At 37.9% G+C, this 17,579-nt stretch overlaps 1 protein-coding gene across 7 annotated transcripts; it reads left to right on the top strand.

Annotated features, from left to right (window-relative positions):
- On the top strand, positions 1 to 16,065 carry LOC105459451. Of its 7 annotated transcripts, none has more exons than XM_011705488.1 (5): positions 1 to 407; positions 4,749 to 4,992; positions 9,085 to 12,008; positions 12,160 to 12,445; positions 12,636 to 16,065. In XM_011705488.1, exons 3-5 carry the CDS (start codon positions 9,633 to 9,635, stop codon positions 12,812 to 12,814), a joined length of 2,841 nt encoding a protein of 946 aa, XP_011703790.1. In that variant the 5' UTR covers positions 1 to 407; positions 4,749 to 4,992; positions 9,085 to 9,632; the 3' UTR covers positions 12,815 to 16,065. The 7 variants fall into 7 exon arrangements, with proteins under 7 accessions (XP_011703790.1, XP_011703791.1, XP_011703795.1 ...); XM_011705487.1 differs by lacking the exon at positions 1 to 407 and adding an exon at positions 4,190 to 4,653; XM_011705489.1 differs by lacking the exon at positions 4,749 to 4,992.
- The last annotated feature ends 1,514 nt before the right edge of the window (positions 16,066 to 17,579 follow it).

Genomic DNA, 17,579 nt, shown 5'->3' on the forward strand with positions numbered 1-17,579 from the left:
CGCGCAGTCGATCGGTCAAAATTCACCCTTGGCTCGTACCGCTTGCCGCCGCGAAAGCGATACCGCGCGAGTCCAAGAGGTATTAGTTTACTGGTGCGTGCCGTCCGTGCTCTCGGCTTGAATCAATCGTGCCCGAGGCGAGAGTCAAGAGACGAGAGATTGTCGTGCCGATTTTGTCGTCGCTTTCGCTCCGTTTCGCGGGTGCTCTCGTTGCCCTACTTGCCCTCCTTCGGATTAATCTTCGCGGAGCACGACTGTACACCCGGGTCGAGTAACTTCCTCAGCGACTGAGCCGACTGCCACAGCAGCGGATTATTTTTCCGCGCGTATCATGTGGCTCACCTTGGTTTTTTAGCATCGGTTCCAAGAGAGAGAGAGAGAGAGAGAGAGAGAGAGAACGAGCATTGGTGAGTGCAGTGCAGCGTCGCCGCGGCCGCGGCGCGGCAACGCGCCGCTTATCAATCGTAGCGTTTCGGGATAGAAATACACCAATGTGTATAACGGGAAGCGGGCCTAGGCCGCCTAGGAGCCGCGCCAATGTACCGCGCACGCTATGAAGTACACGACCGCGTACGCGTATACGGAACACCTTCCTCTGCGCTGACTGCGCTGCGGATCAATAACAGCCTCCCCGTTGCGGTTATGATAACACAAGACCAGCTGATCACCACCAATATTACACGTTATATTTACATTCTTTACATGTTCGCCGCGATACTCTTCGCTTTCGCTTCGCTCTTTGGATACGCGCGGTATAAGCGCAATGTTATCCGTGAATATATAACATTGCATTACTTGACGCACGAGTAAGCGCTATAGGGCAATTGTTTTTCGTTCGAAAATTCTACAATATACTTATTAATCAAAGTTAAAAATATCAGATTGAAAGTATTTTCAAAGCAATTACTTAAGCAATTTTATTGCATTATATGTATATTATACTAATTATACAGCACTCTTATGATTTGCAACAGATTCCATTTCATATTGATGTTCATTTGCTCGATATAAATACAAACACGCATTTTTATGTCTCACAAAGAACATATATACATATACATATATTTGTTCGTTTTTTTTTTATGTGATCATAGCTTAATATCTTTAGATATATTATTCATAACTAGAAAATCAATGTGTGAGAAAAGATAAATAATTGATCTATTTAAAAGAATAAGAATACACTCTTTATATATTTTGATACAGAAAATACGCATAAAGAATATGTATATTTTCCTTATGTCATTTTGGATAGAAATGTCAAGTAACGTAATACTTTGAAGATATTAGCATTGCAGTTAATATTATATCACTCGTTTATTTCATATTGTTAATTATATATATTTTCGATCTGCGATAGAAAAGATTAAATTGGCCAATTGTTCACTAAATTTAATATTTTGTGTATCAGTCAGTATTATTTGATTTATTTATCAGAATGATAAATCGACCGCAATTGTGTATGTGAAACACATACAAAAGTTATTTAAACGAGAGAAATCGTATTCCTATATACGCGATATTATATATTATCTACATTCTATATTACATCGTAAATGTACTAATGAATGAATCAAATGTGGACCTTATTAGGTAGATTCCTATTATAGCTGCGTGCAATTTGCATTCCGATGTTTTACGCATGTACATACACACATACATGCGTGCGGGCGTTACTTATGTTGTATTCAATACGGGAAGTTATTCAAAGGCATTTTTTGAGCGGTTTTTGTATCTTGTCGCACAAGTTAGCGCAAAGTCCACGTCTCAGTGGATTCTATCAGTGTAATATCTCGCATTCCTATTCCCACATGTATTTATAAGAGTCTATCGTAAGCGTAAATATATTGGATCCATTTCAACTTGATGATTTTCAAAGTTGGAGATTAATGCACCAACATGTTCGTATCGCATCTTTTAATTCCCTGCAACATGTTTATTTTTTGATATACGTCAATTTTTATATCAACTTTTTTTTCTGGCTGCATACTTGCATTGGAGATTATTAAATGTGCAACCGCCGTTCTCGGAAAAGATCTTTCTCCCTGAAGAATGTTCCTGCACAGTAGACCTCCGTTTATCCAATCAATCCTGTCAAAGATCAAGACAGTCCCGATAATCGAAAATTCAGATAATAGAGGCTCACTTATTAGTTTCGATAATAAGAGCTGACGTTCACACAGAAAGCTCAAGTCGAGCACACGTCGAGTTCTTATTATATTCTATTCCGAATAGTTCAGATAATAAGAGTTTGTTTGAAACTATAAGTACAAATTTGTTTGTAATAAATGGGTACGAAACGAAGTTTTATCGTAAGTACTTTGAATTTAAGTAGCGTAACAATTTATGATGAATTTGCTTTTTTTTAATCAGATGAATCCAAATGGCGCGATACGACGCGGAAAAATGCTGCATCGGAAAGTTTAACATTTCTAAGCAATATATCTAACAATAAATAATAATGAAGCAAAGTACACGTGAATGCGTGATCAAGTCAAGTAATTTTGACGTATGCAGCGTCATCATAACACTCCTTTATTATAATCTAAATACTGCGCTTAACGTAAATGTTAATTAATCGATGTAGGGTTTTAATTTTTCATTGCTTGTGAACGCTGTTTATCCACATCTTTGCCCGTGAAATTTTCCTTATGTAAAAATGCTTACGGATATACCATGAGAATAAACATCTACGATCTGGTTTGTTTGCCATCAGTAACCTAAACACTTTAATTGCACTTCTATAAAATTATCTTAATGACAAAACTATTAGACTTGCGTCGATGTACCGGTGGAAAATCACAAGACTCGATGAATAAATACGATTCTGTCGTTAAAAATTAGTTAAATAGCTTGGCCGACATTTGAGGAAAGATACGCTTGTCTTATATGCCCGCGATAATTATTCTGTTTGTTTCTTTTGTCTCGCCAAATGTTTTACGTAGAAATTCATATGTCCTTTGGAAGTTTCCCAGGTTTATGCAGGATAATTGAAGAATTTCTGATTGTACGATTTAAATGAGTGGAATGTCAGTATCATGTACAATAATTAACTCGCCTTTCAATTACACGGGATTTTCCCGATACGTGAGATCGATGCTTTTCGTCATTCGATGAATTGTGACAAGTGTATATTGTATATAATCTATATCGATGCATATATATATATATATATATATATAATGTGCCAGTGTTCTTTTTATCATTATACATAATGAATTAAGGAACAAATGATTTGCACGTCGCTATATCGTCATTTTCTGAGTACGTACAAGGCACGTACAAAGATAAGATATATCGAATGCTATTACGCTTATCTTTAGCTAGTTCTAAGCTTTGAATCTGCTTTTATCATTTTCTCCGAAGATGCAATTTTGTAGTACGAAACTCTTTTACGATATGACTCCGATATCATATAAGAAAATATCTCTCACTGTGTAAGATTATGGCAGATAAAAATAACAATAAAGATAACTTACTCCATACGCGTAAACGTTATTTGAACAATAATCCATTGTTATGTAATGCGAATAGAAAAGGAAAGGAATCTTAGTTTACGTGTTAAATAGTGGCAAAAGCTTGAGTAATATGTCGTACGTATTATTACAATTTAAAACATAGAGTATATGTATAAGCGGTATATGTATAAGCAAAAGAAGAAAATTGTTTCTTATCTGCACAACTCTACGACTTGTGTGATAAGCTTTTGATACATGGAAACTGTGTAGTTTTTCGCCACGTTGTTAGATTGGAAAGCGTTTTAAAGATCGTGCATCTTTCGTGTTCGTTTTTGTTTGTTATATATGTAAATTATCATTGGATTTGTATGACGAATAACGAGCACTGGTAGTCAACCTTTTATAGCTATACATTGTAAAAGAAGACTGCGAGAAGTCCCTTTGTGTGACACTAGACGCTTGTAGCTTTCTGTTCAATTGCCTTACTTTCCATTTGTTCAGCTTTCTCAAGTATTATTTTATGCGACTCGTTATGATTTTAATGCAAAATTTTATTAATCGATAAAAACTAATCGATAGATCAGTGAAGGATATTTAATTAACCATCAATCGACGAAACGTGTTTTTTCAATAATTGTCATGTAAAGTAACATTATGCGGAGTAAACCCTTACTGCGTGGCGGTACAGTGTGTGTGAGTGTGTGCGTGCGTGTGCGTGTGTGTGTGCGTGCGCGCACACAAAAGATCGGCATACATCGTGACGTCACGACGAAATGCGCTCAAAGCCAATGGTCATATGTATCAGCGAGAGCGAGTACCAGCTATCAGTATTAGCCCGGTCATCTTTCTGTACGCGACACGCGCGATGCCGATTGCGCGCGGCAAGACGAGCGGCAAGGCGATCTCTTCGCAGCCGAGAAACACTTTGATATCTGTGCGCGAAGAAGTTTGCATTGAAGCGCAGCCCGAGATGAAAAACATTGTTTCGCGAACGCGATGACGGAACACTGATTCACATCCATGATCCATTGTCGACGAACGTTTTTCTCGACCATCGCTAATCGCGCCGATTTTTAGCATCGACTAAAAAAAAAGACTAAAGAATATCGACGCGCTTAATCGCGCATTCGTTCGCGTTTGTTCTTTTGCATTTGCTCGTGGGTGATTGGATTGCTGTCGGCGATCGAGACAACGCGTACGTTCTTTCTCTCTCTCTCTCTCTCTCTCTCTCTCTCTCTCTCTCTCTCTCTCTCTCTCTCTCTCTCTCTCTCTTTCTCTCTCTTTCTCTAGCAATGAGATTTCGCGGGACCTGGAGATTTTGCCGTCTCGCAAACGCGGGTGTTCGACCTCGTGCAAAGGCCAAGCGGTAGCGCGCGAGCGAGTCGCGCGACCTCTCAATATTAGTTCGATGTTAGAGAGTCAATGTTTCTTACGCTTTTGGACTGATCGTGGATATTTCGACGTGCCGCTTCGTTAAACGAGAATGGAACAGCTTGGATGACACAAAATAACTGGTTGTACACCATTCATCATGGTTCGTTATTCTCTATTTATCAGTTTATTTTGTACTTTTGTCATCGAATATAACATTAAAGTGTTACAGATACTTATGATATAGCAACGTGTATGTAAGTCCGCGTGGCACTAAAGTTGATACGAAAATTGATCTTATAATTCCGAATCGAAGAGAAGAATCGAGCAAGAAATATGTAAATAGCTGAGTTTCTGCAGTAACATCAAAGGTCATCGAATATAAGTATGAAAAATTCGTCGACAGTTGCTGTTAAAATTTTTAAATATTTCACGCGTTATAACTGTTACTGCATATAGAATACGACTTTGAATCCTTTGAATTTGTAAGTCGACAAATCGTTGGTCGCATCGTAGTTAATACCGCCATCGTTCGCGCGCGATTGGAATTCTACGTTCCTATTCATTCTCACCATAAAGACATCTTAGTCTCCAAATTGTGTCTGAGACTATAATATTTAACTAATGTGGCGTTAAAGCGAATACATACACAGAGAGAATTTTTTTTTAAATTTACCCTGCAAATCATGTTAATTATGGGACAATATAGTATTTAGGCAAATTTTACTGTGCACTACAATAAGATTTCGCAGTAAAATTTATTGTAGTGCACAGTAAAATTTACCTAAATACTATATTGTCTCACAATTAACATGATTTTCAGGGTAAATTTTAAAAGAAAATTCTCTCCGTGTATAAATTAATTTTACGTTGTGTTAATTAATATACATGTGTGTGTAAAAGATATGCGCGTTTGTCTTCAACGAGTATGATAAACGGTAACGGTGTCTGAGATAATGTAGCATGAAGATGTGATAGTATTTATAAGCTGTACACCGCGTGCGTCAATTTTTCAACATTTCATGAAAAATACATTATAAACGTTCACGAAAACACAATTAATTAAAAACACAGTTAATTAAAAAAAAATTTTTAACTGTCACATTACTGCATTTCATATTGTTTAATCGAATTTCAAAATTTTTTGGTTCGATATTCTTCACTCATTACAGACAGCACGTTATGCTATTTCTTTTTATGCGTGCATATTTACATCGCTGCGTTGAACTATATTCTTCCAAATTACCTTGTCAAACGGGTTTCATTAAACTTGTTTTTTTGTCGTTGCACTGGACCGTACTAAAACTTTCTATCTCGCTTTAGCCAAATTCCCAATATGCATATATCTATTTCATTTTAGGTACACTAGTTAAGCGTACATTTCAAAGAACCGATTTATTGCAATTGTATTGTACATGTAAAAAATTAAATTATGTGAGAACAAACTTTGGGATATCTAAGATGAGATGTTATAAAATAACCTCGTGCACGTTACATCATTTTCCTGAAGAAAACGATGTAGATGCGCATAAAGAGTATCTATACCACTTACTAATGCTTAATGAGTACGCGTTTTTCAATGTTCCGCGTGAATGAGCGCGCACATTATCACGACACCAAGTTCGTTGATCATTCGTTCTCTTTTAACGTCGATAACAATTACAATTACGAACATCCACTTTCTCAATCGAACATTATTTCATTAGAGAAGCCATATTTTTAATCCGTTCCCGTGCAACTAATGGACACGTGCTTCAATGACAAATTATATTAATCATTTCTTTTTATCAATGACAAATCGTTCAATTAATGTTTCATAAGTCTTTGTTACATCTGATATGTTTGCAATGTACGACGTGCATCCTATTCGTCAGTCTATTCTCGCACGTATATACTGAATTCAACTCTTGAGATTATTTGCGATTTACGAGTACTACGCCCGCGCCGCGCCGTTTCGATTAAATTACAGTAATGTAATATTATAACTGTGTGTGAGGAAAACAATTTGCAGTAGATTAAACGCGCGTAACTATAATACGCGCACATCGTGAATCGTATATGACAACGAAATCGATAGAATCACGACAACGCCCTAACATTAATCGATATATAAACGTGCTACGTTGAATTTGGACTGTGAACGTACCCTGGTTTATTCGTCCATGGGCACAAAGCCAAAATTGCGCAAAATTTTCTCGGCCAAAGGCGCCTATTTCTTCGTCTATATGATTGACGAGAAAGGACAGAACGAGAGTAAACGAGTTTTAAATTATTTCTTGGAGATTTTTCGATTTCTTTTCATTTTACTGCTAGATGTGATCGTATTTTTCTGTTCACATTTGTTCCGAATTCTTTTCAATTTCGCTGAACTTTTAACAAGTTAAGTTTGAAACGTTTCATCAAGATTTCTAAGATTAATGTAATTAATTCTTACGAATAAAATGTGATTTTAATTTGTAAAAAAATGTAAACTTTGCTCTTTAGTTGACCTCATGGTGTGTTATTCTTATGGCTTGCAAAAATACGAGCTACTTCTTTTTATTATTAGAATTTTTTTAAGTAAAAGAAATAGTCTATATGTAATGTGTGTGTATAGATATATTTAACATATATGTATATAGACTTTATTGTATATATACATATACATATAAAACATATATATAGACTATTATTATATATAGATATTTAAAAAAAATATATATATATATATACATAATAGTAAGCGATCTAATTAGATATCACAGAAATAAGATATACGTCGTCTTACGCCTAGTCCGTTTGATAAGTTATATCGCGCGATTGTAGTATATAGTACGAAATCGGACTCTAATTTTATCAAATTTCTTCTAATCCGGCCGATGCGAAAACAGCTGCCTTTTCTTCTAACTGATTATCTTACATTTTCATTAAAACTGTAATTATTTTACCTCCATATTTGACAATAATTATCGGAATGCATCGTCTTTTACACTTGTAGGTATATGTGTTAAAATGTAGCTTAGCTTTTGGTAGTTTTACTCATTTTTCACGCGTCTATTGTGAATTTCTACCGTGAATATATTTCAGGTATTTACGCGCAGTGTGCAGCATTCGTGTTCGCGTGCTAAAATTCCACGCAAAAAGTTAAATGGTCGTCTTCCTCTTGTGAGTTAAGTAAGTCGGCAAGATCTAGGTCAACGTTAAACGAAGTAATCTACGATTACTTTTGAACAAATGCAGAAGAAGTTGTAATACACACACACACATGCGCGCGTGTGAGAAATGTAATGTACGTATTTATATTATTTATCATCACATTGAGGAAATGATAAAGTATTAGAAAAGACTATCTTCCATCATGTGCATCCAAAGATTAAAGAAGTTCTTTTTTGAAGAATTACGGTGACAAGCCATATGCAGGCCGTCGCGGAGTGCGTATCATATCAAATCGACTGACCCTTTAATACATCTACACGCACTTGAAATTTTTGCTTATACTAGCAACTACAATCTTTGAGAACTTTGAAAAGAAATTGCAATCGTGGTGTGAGGAAGTTGGAAGGTATAACTATATAAAAGAAGAAGGAAAAAAGATCGTATGATACACGCGTGATCATCGTGGCCACCGTTAAATCCTTAAATTGATAGCAACTCATACACAATGAGCTTCATTTATAATCGCTGACTCTAACTCGAGCTACTTCGACCGGTTACGAAATGCCAGAAGCGAGTCACACTGTCGAGTATCTTTGCCAAACATCGAACTTGGAACGTCTAATAATGCTCGAGAATGTTGCTTTAGCGAGTAAATATAGCCGAGCAAGACATTTTTTTCGCGACTGCGTGCGTCATTTTGATCACGTTATTACCGCACGTTTAGATAGTGATATATCATTTGATTTGATTTAAACGCGATAAATAGAACGAAAAAAATTAGTACCTTGGCGATAGTTTGTATTTTCAGAAGAAAACACGGCGTGCTCTCTGATACAAATATATCTATTACAGAAACGTGGCTGTCGCAAAGACAGATAGGAGGAGCGCTGCTTATCCTTTTTTGTGATTTAATCGTGATTTATTATTCAAAATTTAGTCGCGTATTTATGTATTCCTTTTTATTACATCCTTTCCTTTATCTACTTATCTGTCCGACTTTTTTTTTTAAATTTCGACGCATATATATATATATATATATATATATATATATATATGTACGTATAATACGTATGTACATATACATCGCTACGAGCTATATAGCTGACTCTTTTTGTCGTAGAATACAACGCGAGAACCGAAACAGTACGTTTCGCCGCATGGGTGCCTGGGTTGACGAACGTTTCGCGGAGGAGGAGGTGGTCCCAAGTAATCAAAGTGCTACTTGGACTTGGAGAATCTGGGGCCGCAATTGCAATGGTGGTGGACCATTGCATGGTCGACCGGGTGCCGACTATCAATCGCCAGACAACTTTACATCGACCTGGTCGTCAGCATCCCTATTACCGTTGCGCCGTCAGTTCACTAGGCAGCTCTACGAGTGGCCTTGTTTACCGTTGTTTAAGTCAAGGACGAAATTAGACCTTTATTAAATCGATCGTTCCGATTTGCGGAGGAGAAGGGCCGCCCAAATTTCCTTGCAAATATACAGATTGCTCGAAAATTTTTGTTACCGCGTGTGATTGTTCGTATGTGTGCGTCTATGTGCGTCTATGCGTATCGTACGGGATCAGTTTCCACATCACGAAGAGGAGGGAAATTGGATCGCAAGTATTTTGATATCTCGAAAGAAAAGTGAAGTACCACCTTTATATTCTTCATTTCTTCAATATGGCCGAGTGGACCAAGTTTAGCGATGGAGACAAGCAGATTCGACTCGACGAACGAACGACGAATGATACGACCGTGAGGCGATTATCGTACATCGAAACGAGTGACGATGAAATTATCAACGAAGGAAATTTACGTATGGCAAACGATCCAAACAATTGCGTTGATTGCGATGATAACTGTGAAGAGGCGATTATGGATTCGTGTTCGGTTCGGGGATCGGAGTACGTCAACGGCTTCCGAAACAACTCAGACTCATTGGAAGATGCAGACGGAGACAAGCGAAAGGAAGAAGAAGTAAGATTTGTAGAGAACGATCCGGAACGAACAGAGCAATCGGGCTCGAGGATACGGTGGGAAGCTCATCAAGAGCTAAAAGAAGCTTCGCAAAATTTACAAAGTTCACCAAAGAGACCCAATAGCCTCTACAAAGAGGATGCAGCATCTAGTCCACAGAAACTCAAGAGCGTTTTCAATGAGAGGGGTACAATTTTTAACAGGTCTCCTACCAGCAGGATTCTTTCGTCATCCAAGAGTCACTCGTCGACCGAAAAGAGTACCGAGAAACTCGTGAACGGTAAATCTCCAAAGGAAGACAAGCAGCAGCACCATGTGCAATTCAACAAAGATTCTCAAAAGCAGCAGCTACGTCACACACCTGAGGAAAGACCGCATCCAAGTCCATCAATTTCTACGTCTACCACAAGCAGTTCCGAGGACAATTCCAGCTTGGGACAGTTTTGTGAAGCTAGACCTCCCGACGGAGGTTGGGGCTGGGTCGTCGTGGCGGCCTCCTTTATGGTAAATTTGATCGCGGATGGCATTACCTTCTCCTTTGGCGTAATATACGTTGAATTTCTCAATTATTTCGGCGAGGGCAAGTCCAAGACAGCATGGATCGGCAGTCTCTTTATGGCGATGCCATTATTGTCGGGACCGGTGGCAAGTTTTTTAACCGACCGGTACGGATGTAGAAAAGTGTCGGTGGCCGGGAGTATTCTGGCGACAGCTGGTTTCGTCATAAGTTCCTATGCAAACTCTATGGAAGTACTCATCTTCACATTCGGCATCGTAGCAGGTTTCGGCTTGTCCTTGTGTTTTGTCGCAGCGGTGGTAATTGTGGCGTACTATTTTGATAAAAAGAGATCTTTTGCTACCGGTCTATCGGTATGCGGTAGCGGAATCGGGACTTTTATCTTCGCGCCTGTCACGCAGAATCTTTTGGCAGAGTACGGCTGGAGAGGAACTACGCTGATTCTGGCAGGATTGTTTTCCAATCTCGCTGTATGTGGATGTCTGATGCGGGACCTCGAATGGACTACCACCAGAGCAAAAGCGAAAACTCAAGAGAGGAAAAAGAATCGAGAAAAGAAGAGATCTAAAATGCAGAGTTCCAGTGCAGATTCCTTTTCCGCTACCAGCTCCGCAAACACGACTACGCAAACGCCTCACGGTGATTCTAAAAGAGGTTTTGCATCGGCTAACGCGATGATTATTGAGAATCTTCGGCCGCAGGATGGATGCGACGAGGAGAGTGGTGAGAAGTTATTCTCTAGCTTGGTGAATCTGCCTACCTTCGTCAAGAACGGGGAAAGAGTACCTCTTGAGGTGCTGGAATTGCTCAGTACGAACAAGACCGTTTACAATGTCCTTCTACAAAACTATCCGAGTCTTTTGATCTCGTCGAGGAGTTTTAGCGATTCCGGGGCATTACACGATCAGTTGAGTACACCCTCGGCTCGATTTATATCTACGCCGAGCCCATTAGCTGAATTGCGAGCTGAAGGTAAGGACAAGGGAAATGATAATCGAATTTTGCGCGGCGATCAGCAGCACCAGCAGAATCAGCAGCAGCAGCAGCAGCAGCAGCAGCAGCAGCAGCAGCAACAGCAGCAACATCAATCGGTAGAACCGGCATATTTATGGTGGCTGAAGAAAATCGATTCCGACACTCCATTAAGACGATCTAGCACATTGGAACAACCGAGGAGGCTGCCGACTGCTTATTTAAAAGATATCAGAATGCATAGGCATAGTCTGACTTACAGAGGCGCCATGCTCAATATCAATCGATATCGTTTGAGAGCTTCGAGTTGCCCGGACATTTACAGAAATTCAATGACTACAATTGCCAAGACGAAGCTCGTCTGGTACGCTGGACTCTGGGAATTTTGGGATTTGATTGTTGATATGCTGGACTTTTCGTACTTTGCCGATCCAAGGTTCCTGCTGTTTGCCGTCAGCAACTTTCTCCTGCACACGTGGTACGATGTGCCTTACGTCTATCTGACGGACAATGCAATCGAAGTTGGATTTAGCGAAACGGATGCGTCTATTCTGATCTCGGTGATCGGGATCGCTAACATGGGCGGCGAGGTAAGTGTGTATGTATGTATATATATATATACACACACTTATATATAGCGGCATCAGAAAGGCTAAGTTTAGCTAACAATAAGTTTAGCTAAGCGGCATTCCCCGATTTGGTAGTTTTCTAGAGGATAAAAATTTTTTGCCTTTTTTGCAGATTCTTCTGGGTTGGGCTGGTGACAGGGCGTGGGTGAATGCGTCTATCGTATATGCAGTGTGCATGGCGCTCTGCGGTAGCGTTACCGCTCTGATACCGATAGTTGTCAACGATTATTACACTCTATGTGCAATCTCTGGTGCCTTTGGATTATTCATCGCAGCAAATTACAGCCTCACCAGCATCATCCTTGTTGAGCTGATCACCTTGGAGAGATTTACGAACGCTTATGGTCTTCTGTTACTCGTTCAAGGAATCGCCAATCTTATGGGCCCTCCGCTAGCTGGTAAATATTCTCGCGCGATACTTCATGTCACCGTCACAAATTAACGTAAAATAAGTTACAAGCGTTAAAAGCATAAATTGAATATTCTGAGTAACAGAATTATAAATTAATAAAAATTTTAAAAGATTTCGTTTTTTGGACCGCGAAACACGCTGAATGAATTCTAAGGATCCAATTGTTTCTTTTCTAGGATGGCTGTACGATATCACAGGCACGTACGATCTGTCCTTCTACTTGGCGGGATTGTTCATTGCGTTAAGCGGCGCATTGTTATTAGTGATGCCTTTGATTGGTTTGTATCGAAAGTGTCGAAACGAATCTAGAGGGGTAACTAGCAACAAAGATTTCAATGCGATAAACAATGTGTAAATATGCCGATATTTATTGCGAAGGAGCCAGAGAAAAGTAATCATCTTCGATATGATTCTATCAAGCAATTGTCAAGGGATATCAAAGGAATTGCAACACACATTGCGAAAATGGGCATCCCTTAATTTCGTGGTAGTTGGTACTTGGTAGTGTCATTCCGCGTAGCAAGCTAAATACACGAGCCGGCTGTGGTGTATTACATAATTATAGTTATAATTATAGTTTCTCGAAATGCCTTTTCAGGTTCATCGATTTTCCGTGACGCGATTAATGCGAACAGCTCGAGGAATGTTATATATAAAGGAAAAAATAGCAAGTCGCATTGGTGAAGTGACTTTCCGACTCTGTGCGATTATCAATTGATGCGCTTTACCTGTAAACGATTGCGAAAGTTATCAGGTCGTTTCTAATCTCTTATATAGACATTGCGTAAAGAAAATTATTTCAAGAATACAAACATAGCTTTTTTGTAATTTTTTGAATAGCGTAGAGCGATATGTTACGATATATAATAATATCTATATGTACAAATTAGGAACATGCCGCTTGCGATATAATATAAAGTCAAAGAGCCTGCGGAAAGCGTAGTGATGAGCTACGCGTTGCCGTCGATGATTTGTATATCTTGCCGAATTGATCAGATATATATTTTTCGCACGGCAACGACTAATTGTAAGTATAATTTCGAATCTCAGGATACAATATCAGCAATCGATCAGCGTATATAACAGTTCAAAATCGGCACATCTGGTATCCTGGTTTACGTGTTACAAGAAAAAAAGAAAAAAAACCGTATGAGCTCTATGCATGCTTGTAGTGCTACTTCTTCGTCTCAAGCGAATTGTATTCTCAAGTTAGACTATTGTACAGCTGACAAGTTATCCCTTCTTCCCTCTGGATAACGCGAAAAATATTGTAAATTAATCATCACGCCACATAAACCTAAACTTTTATAATTGTCTTCGTGTAACGCGCATCCTTCGCGTACGAGTTTCACGAGTTACTTTCGCATATTTCTCAATTATAATTTAACAATTTTTAGTTGAAATTCAAATTAAATTTAATTTAATTTTATGTGCATTACGTTCAATTAGATTTTGTAATCGGCCGAAAATGTTAATGCGCTTATTATTACAAGTTACAAGTTTCATTGTCACTTAACGGCTAATGCAAAAATTGAAGATAGAATATAACAAATTGGGATAGCGAACATTTCTTTATTCTCGTGTAGAGCGCGATGCGCATATTTCGTACGAAAAACACGTGTCTATAAAATAGACACATGTGTATAGCTTTTCTGTGATCGCAAACTTGCCTTCTTATCAATTTTGCGAGTTACAAGTAGACTACTACCTCCGTTACTACAGCGTATTCGTACGTACGTACATATACATATTATACATGTGGATGTGCGTGCGTGCGTACGTACACGTGTGTGCATGCATGCGTGCACATTAATTTTCTTAATCATCAAGTGCAATCTTTGCACTTACTATTGCTAATCCCTACTGTACTATTGCTATTTGTTTTTTTCTTTTTTGTTTTGTTTTGTTTTGTTCAAAAGAAGAGACACGTCGCGGGGATACAACGTTATTATTTGTAACGATTTACAATCGTACATACATACAATAACGAACGGATGCAATAAACAAGTGAGAATAAGATAACATCAATGTCAAAATGTCAAAATAAATCAAAATAAAATATGAAAATTAATAGATTAAAGGATTCCCAGAAATAATCCACAATTGAAATGTCGTAGGCTAATGGTCCATGTTATACGTATAAACAGTTATATTAATTTATTGCAGGGTATTGACATTTTAATTCATTGATGTTATGTTACTACTTGTTTGTGTTTTTACTGGGAAAAGTATAGTAGCGATAATTGAAAAGTGTTACCATTATTACGAACACGATGAAACATTGGCAATTAAGAGAGTCGATCTTTACTCATCTTGGAATGTTTTAAATGGAATATACATACAATTACTTACAATTAGCAAAATGAAAATTTTGCATTGCGATGGATATCCAACGCCATACGAGATAGAGAGACGTTCTTTAAAACTAGTCAAAATCGCCCTGTATGATCTTTTAGGTATTTTATCGATTCCACGGAAAAATTTTATATTCCAAAAAGATATCTGTTATAGTCAGTATAGGAATACGCGTACGTACGTATTATACATAACATTACGAGGCCTTTATACGGAGAAACAAAATATGAAAGATATTTACTGCTTTCACAAATATTAAGCATTAGATCGGTTAGGTAGCAACGACCGCGCGTTAACATATAACGATTCGAGTTTCGAATATTAAATTCTTTATTGCAGTTAGAATGCCGAACTGACAATGAGATATAATTTGATACCCGAAAGTATAACCACAAATCACAGATTGAATGTTGAATTGAATTCCGAAAATACTATAGAACGTATTTCCGATTAGATCACGAATCGATCAGTATCACGTGTATATGCAATGCGTAAGCGTATCTGCATGGTGCCAAGTCCAAATTATGAGAGTGCAATAATTTGTTTTTCCCAGCATGTACGCTCGACTTGCATTATACATCGGGCGCGTAAGTACGCCGCGCAGCCTTGTATGGCATCTACGAAATGAGTATAAAGCAATATTTTAATATAAAAAGAAAAATTGTGTATTTCATATATTTACGATATCAAGTTGCCGGCTTCATGAGAGTCTGACGACTTTCAACGGTAGTATTAAGCGATATATATATATATAGTTATTAAGACGAGGAACGGGACGCAAATATAATCTGTGAAAGGATAAATGAGGACTTTTTAATAGAATTCTGAAAATGGGAAAAAGAAAGTCTCGGTGCGATTCCTTCCAATAAAAAAGAGTATTTGCAAAAAAGAGTATGTAGAAGGAAAGTTAAGCGCAAGTATGGACGTTTCAATTGTACGACGATAATTGCAGCATTTCGCTTACATTATATATTGTATGAAATTTAATTGTATGTCAAGTCGTATTAGAAATTCGGCATATTGAAAAATCTTGAAAATTTTACCAATCTTCATCTATATTTCCAACGATTCTGATATCGTTCATTAGATCGTTACGACATATAGCGATCTATAGCGCGTCCCTAATGCATCCAATATCTTGTGTATACCTAAATGTGATTCGATACACCTATTGGCGCAAAATATTACTGATTTAAACATTCTTGTTGACTCTTAAATATTAAAGGAATGAATTTATGATTAGTCTCACAAGTATATATACAAATTATTAGCCAATACCTATATCATGCAATCCCTATCAAGAATAGAAAACATTTTTGAATTCGAGTATCGACGAGTATATTTGGCGATACAACCTTTTCCGATCTTTTTACTAGCTTTCAGCTTTCATTTTTTTTATCACGACATATATGTTGTTTTTTATTAGACACACATATATTTAAATTAACCTAACCAGAAAAATTCTGTATTTCGTCGCACTTTACTTTTTAAAATGATTTCTTGATTATAAGCTGTAGATAAAGAATAATAAAGCAATTAGATAGAAGAGATTAGAAATATTTTGTAAAAATTTCATCTCAGCTCAGCGAGAGACTAAATTCACAGTGCTAATTCGATATTTTCCTTATATATGTTAAATTATCGACAGGCAAATCGTCGTATCGGATAGCGTTGGGTGATGTCAGGTGGCAACACATTGCGTTGCGCTATGTTGAATCATCCAAGATAATTTTATCGATCGGTCATTTATTTTCGAATATATTTTTGTACTTGTATAAAAAGCTATTCCCATCATCGCGAATGCCGATTCGACAAACTTTTGTTTTTTTATAAAAGCGCTAAATGATACATGAATATGAAAAAGACAATTTTCTTATAAAATACTCAATCACATATTGTATTATACATTCAAAAAAGACTGTATAAGCTGCGCTTCTCTAGCTATTTTTTAAAACTCGTCTGAAAATATATAATAATTACTTTGCAATACTTATTTACATGCACGCGGATTTTTAACGATAACTATTGATAATATTAAAGTATGGCTCTAATATAATTAATCTGTAATTAATTATAATTAATATATAATTATAGATACCTCAAATTCCGAGAGTGCCTCGCAATTAAATTATAATTTTATATCACAAAACTGTTAAAATTTATTATTATTTTATTAAACCATACAAAGATTTCATATTATTAAAACAATATTATTAAAATTTTCAATCACTGTGGATTTTGTGTGTAACAGTATTAGATTCGAGTTAAAATGTGCAAGACAACTTTGAACTTTTTTTTTGTTAGCATCGCGATATACATATAGCCATATATACAGCTGACCGACATCTATAACCAGTATAACCGATATGGCCTCGCGTGGCTTATCAATTTATCGCGTCGACATCGCGTTTTTGGCATTGGCAAGTAGTCGACGAGAGGCGAGTCAAGGCGAATTTGATATGATGGTGGGGCGAAGCGAAGCGCGATGACGCCGATGACTGCCGAGAGGCCAGAGAGGCGCGGAGTGCCTCGGCAGGGCAAGACGAAGCGAGACGAGGCGAAACTTGGCTCGGGCTCGCGCTCGACTCGGCCGCTCGACAAAGTTTGGCTTAGAACTTGGAGTAGCGAGCTGGGTGAGACGAAGCGTGACGAAGCGCGGGGCGCGGCGCGACGGAGCGACGCGTGGCGAGGTGCGGGGCGCGGCGCGGTGCGGCGTGACGAGATGAGGCCGACACGCGTGCTCCGTTCAGGTCAGGTGCGGCGGC

This window comes from Wasmannia auropunctata, unplaced genomic scaffold, assembly GCF_000956235.1.
Source record: "Wasmannia auropunctata unplaced genomic scaffold, wasmannia.A_1.0 LD334186.1, whole genome shotgun sequence".
NCBI classification, from domain to species: Eukaryota; Metazoa; Arthropoda; class Insecta; order Hymenoptera; family Formicidae; genus Wasmannia; species Wasmannia auropunctata.

Excerpts from the sequence above, each read along its gene's own strand:
- LOC105459451 (XM_011705488.1), top strand. The coding sequence starts at position 9,633 with ATGGCCGAGTGGACCAAGTTTAGCGATGGAGACAAGCAGATTCGACTC. Across the intron at positions 12,009-12,159 it reads TCGCTAACATGGGCGGCGAG|ATTCTTCTGGGTTGGGCTGG; the intron begins GTAAGTGTGTAT and ends CCTTTTTTGCAG. Across the intron at positions 12,446-12,635 it reads TATGGGCCCTCCGCTAGCTG|GATGGCTGTACGATATCACA; the intron begins GTAAATATTCTC and ends TTTCTTTTCTAG.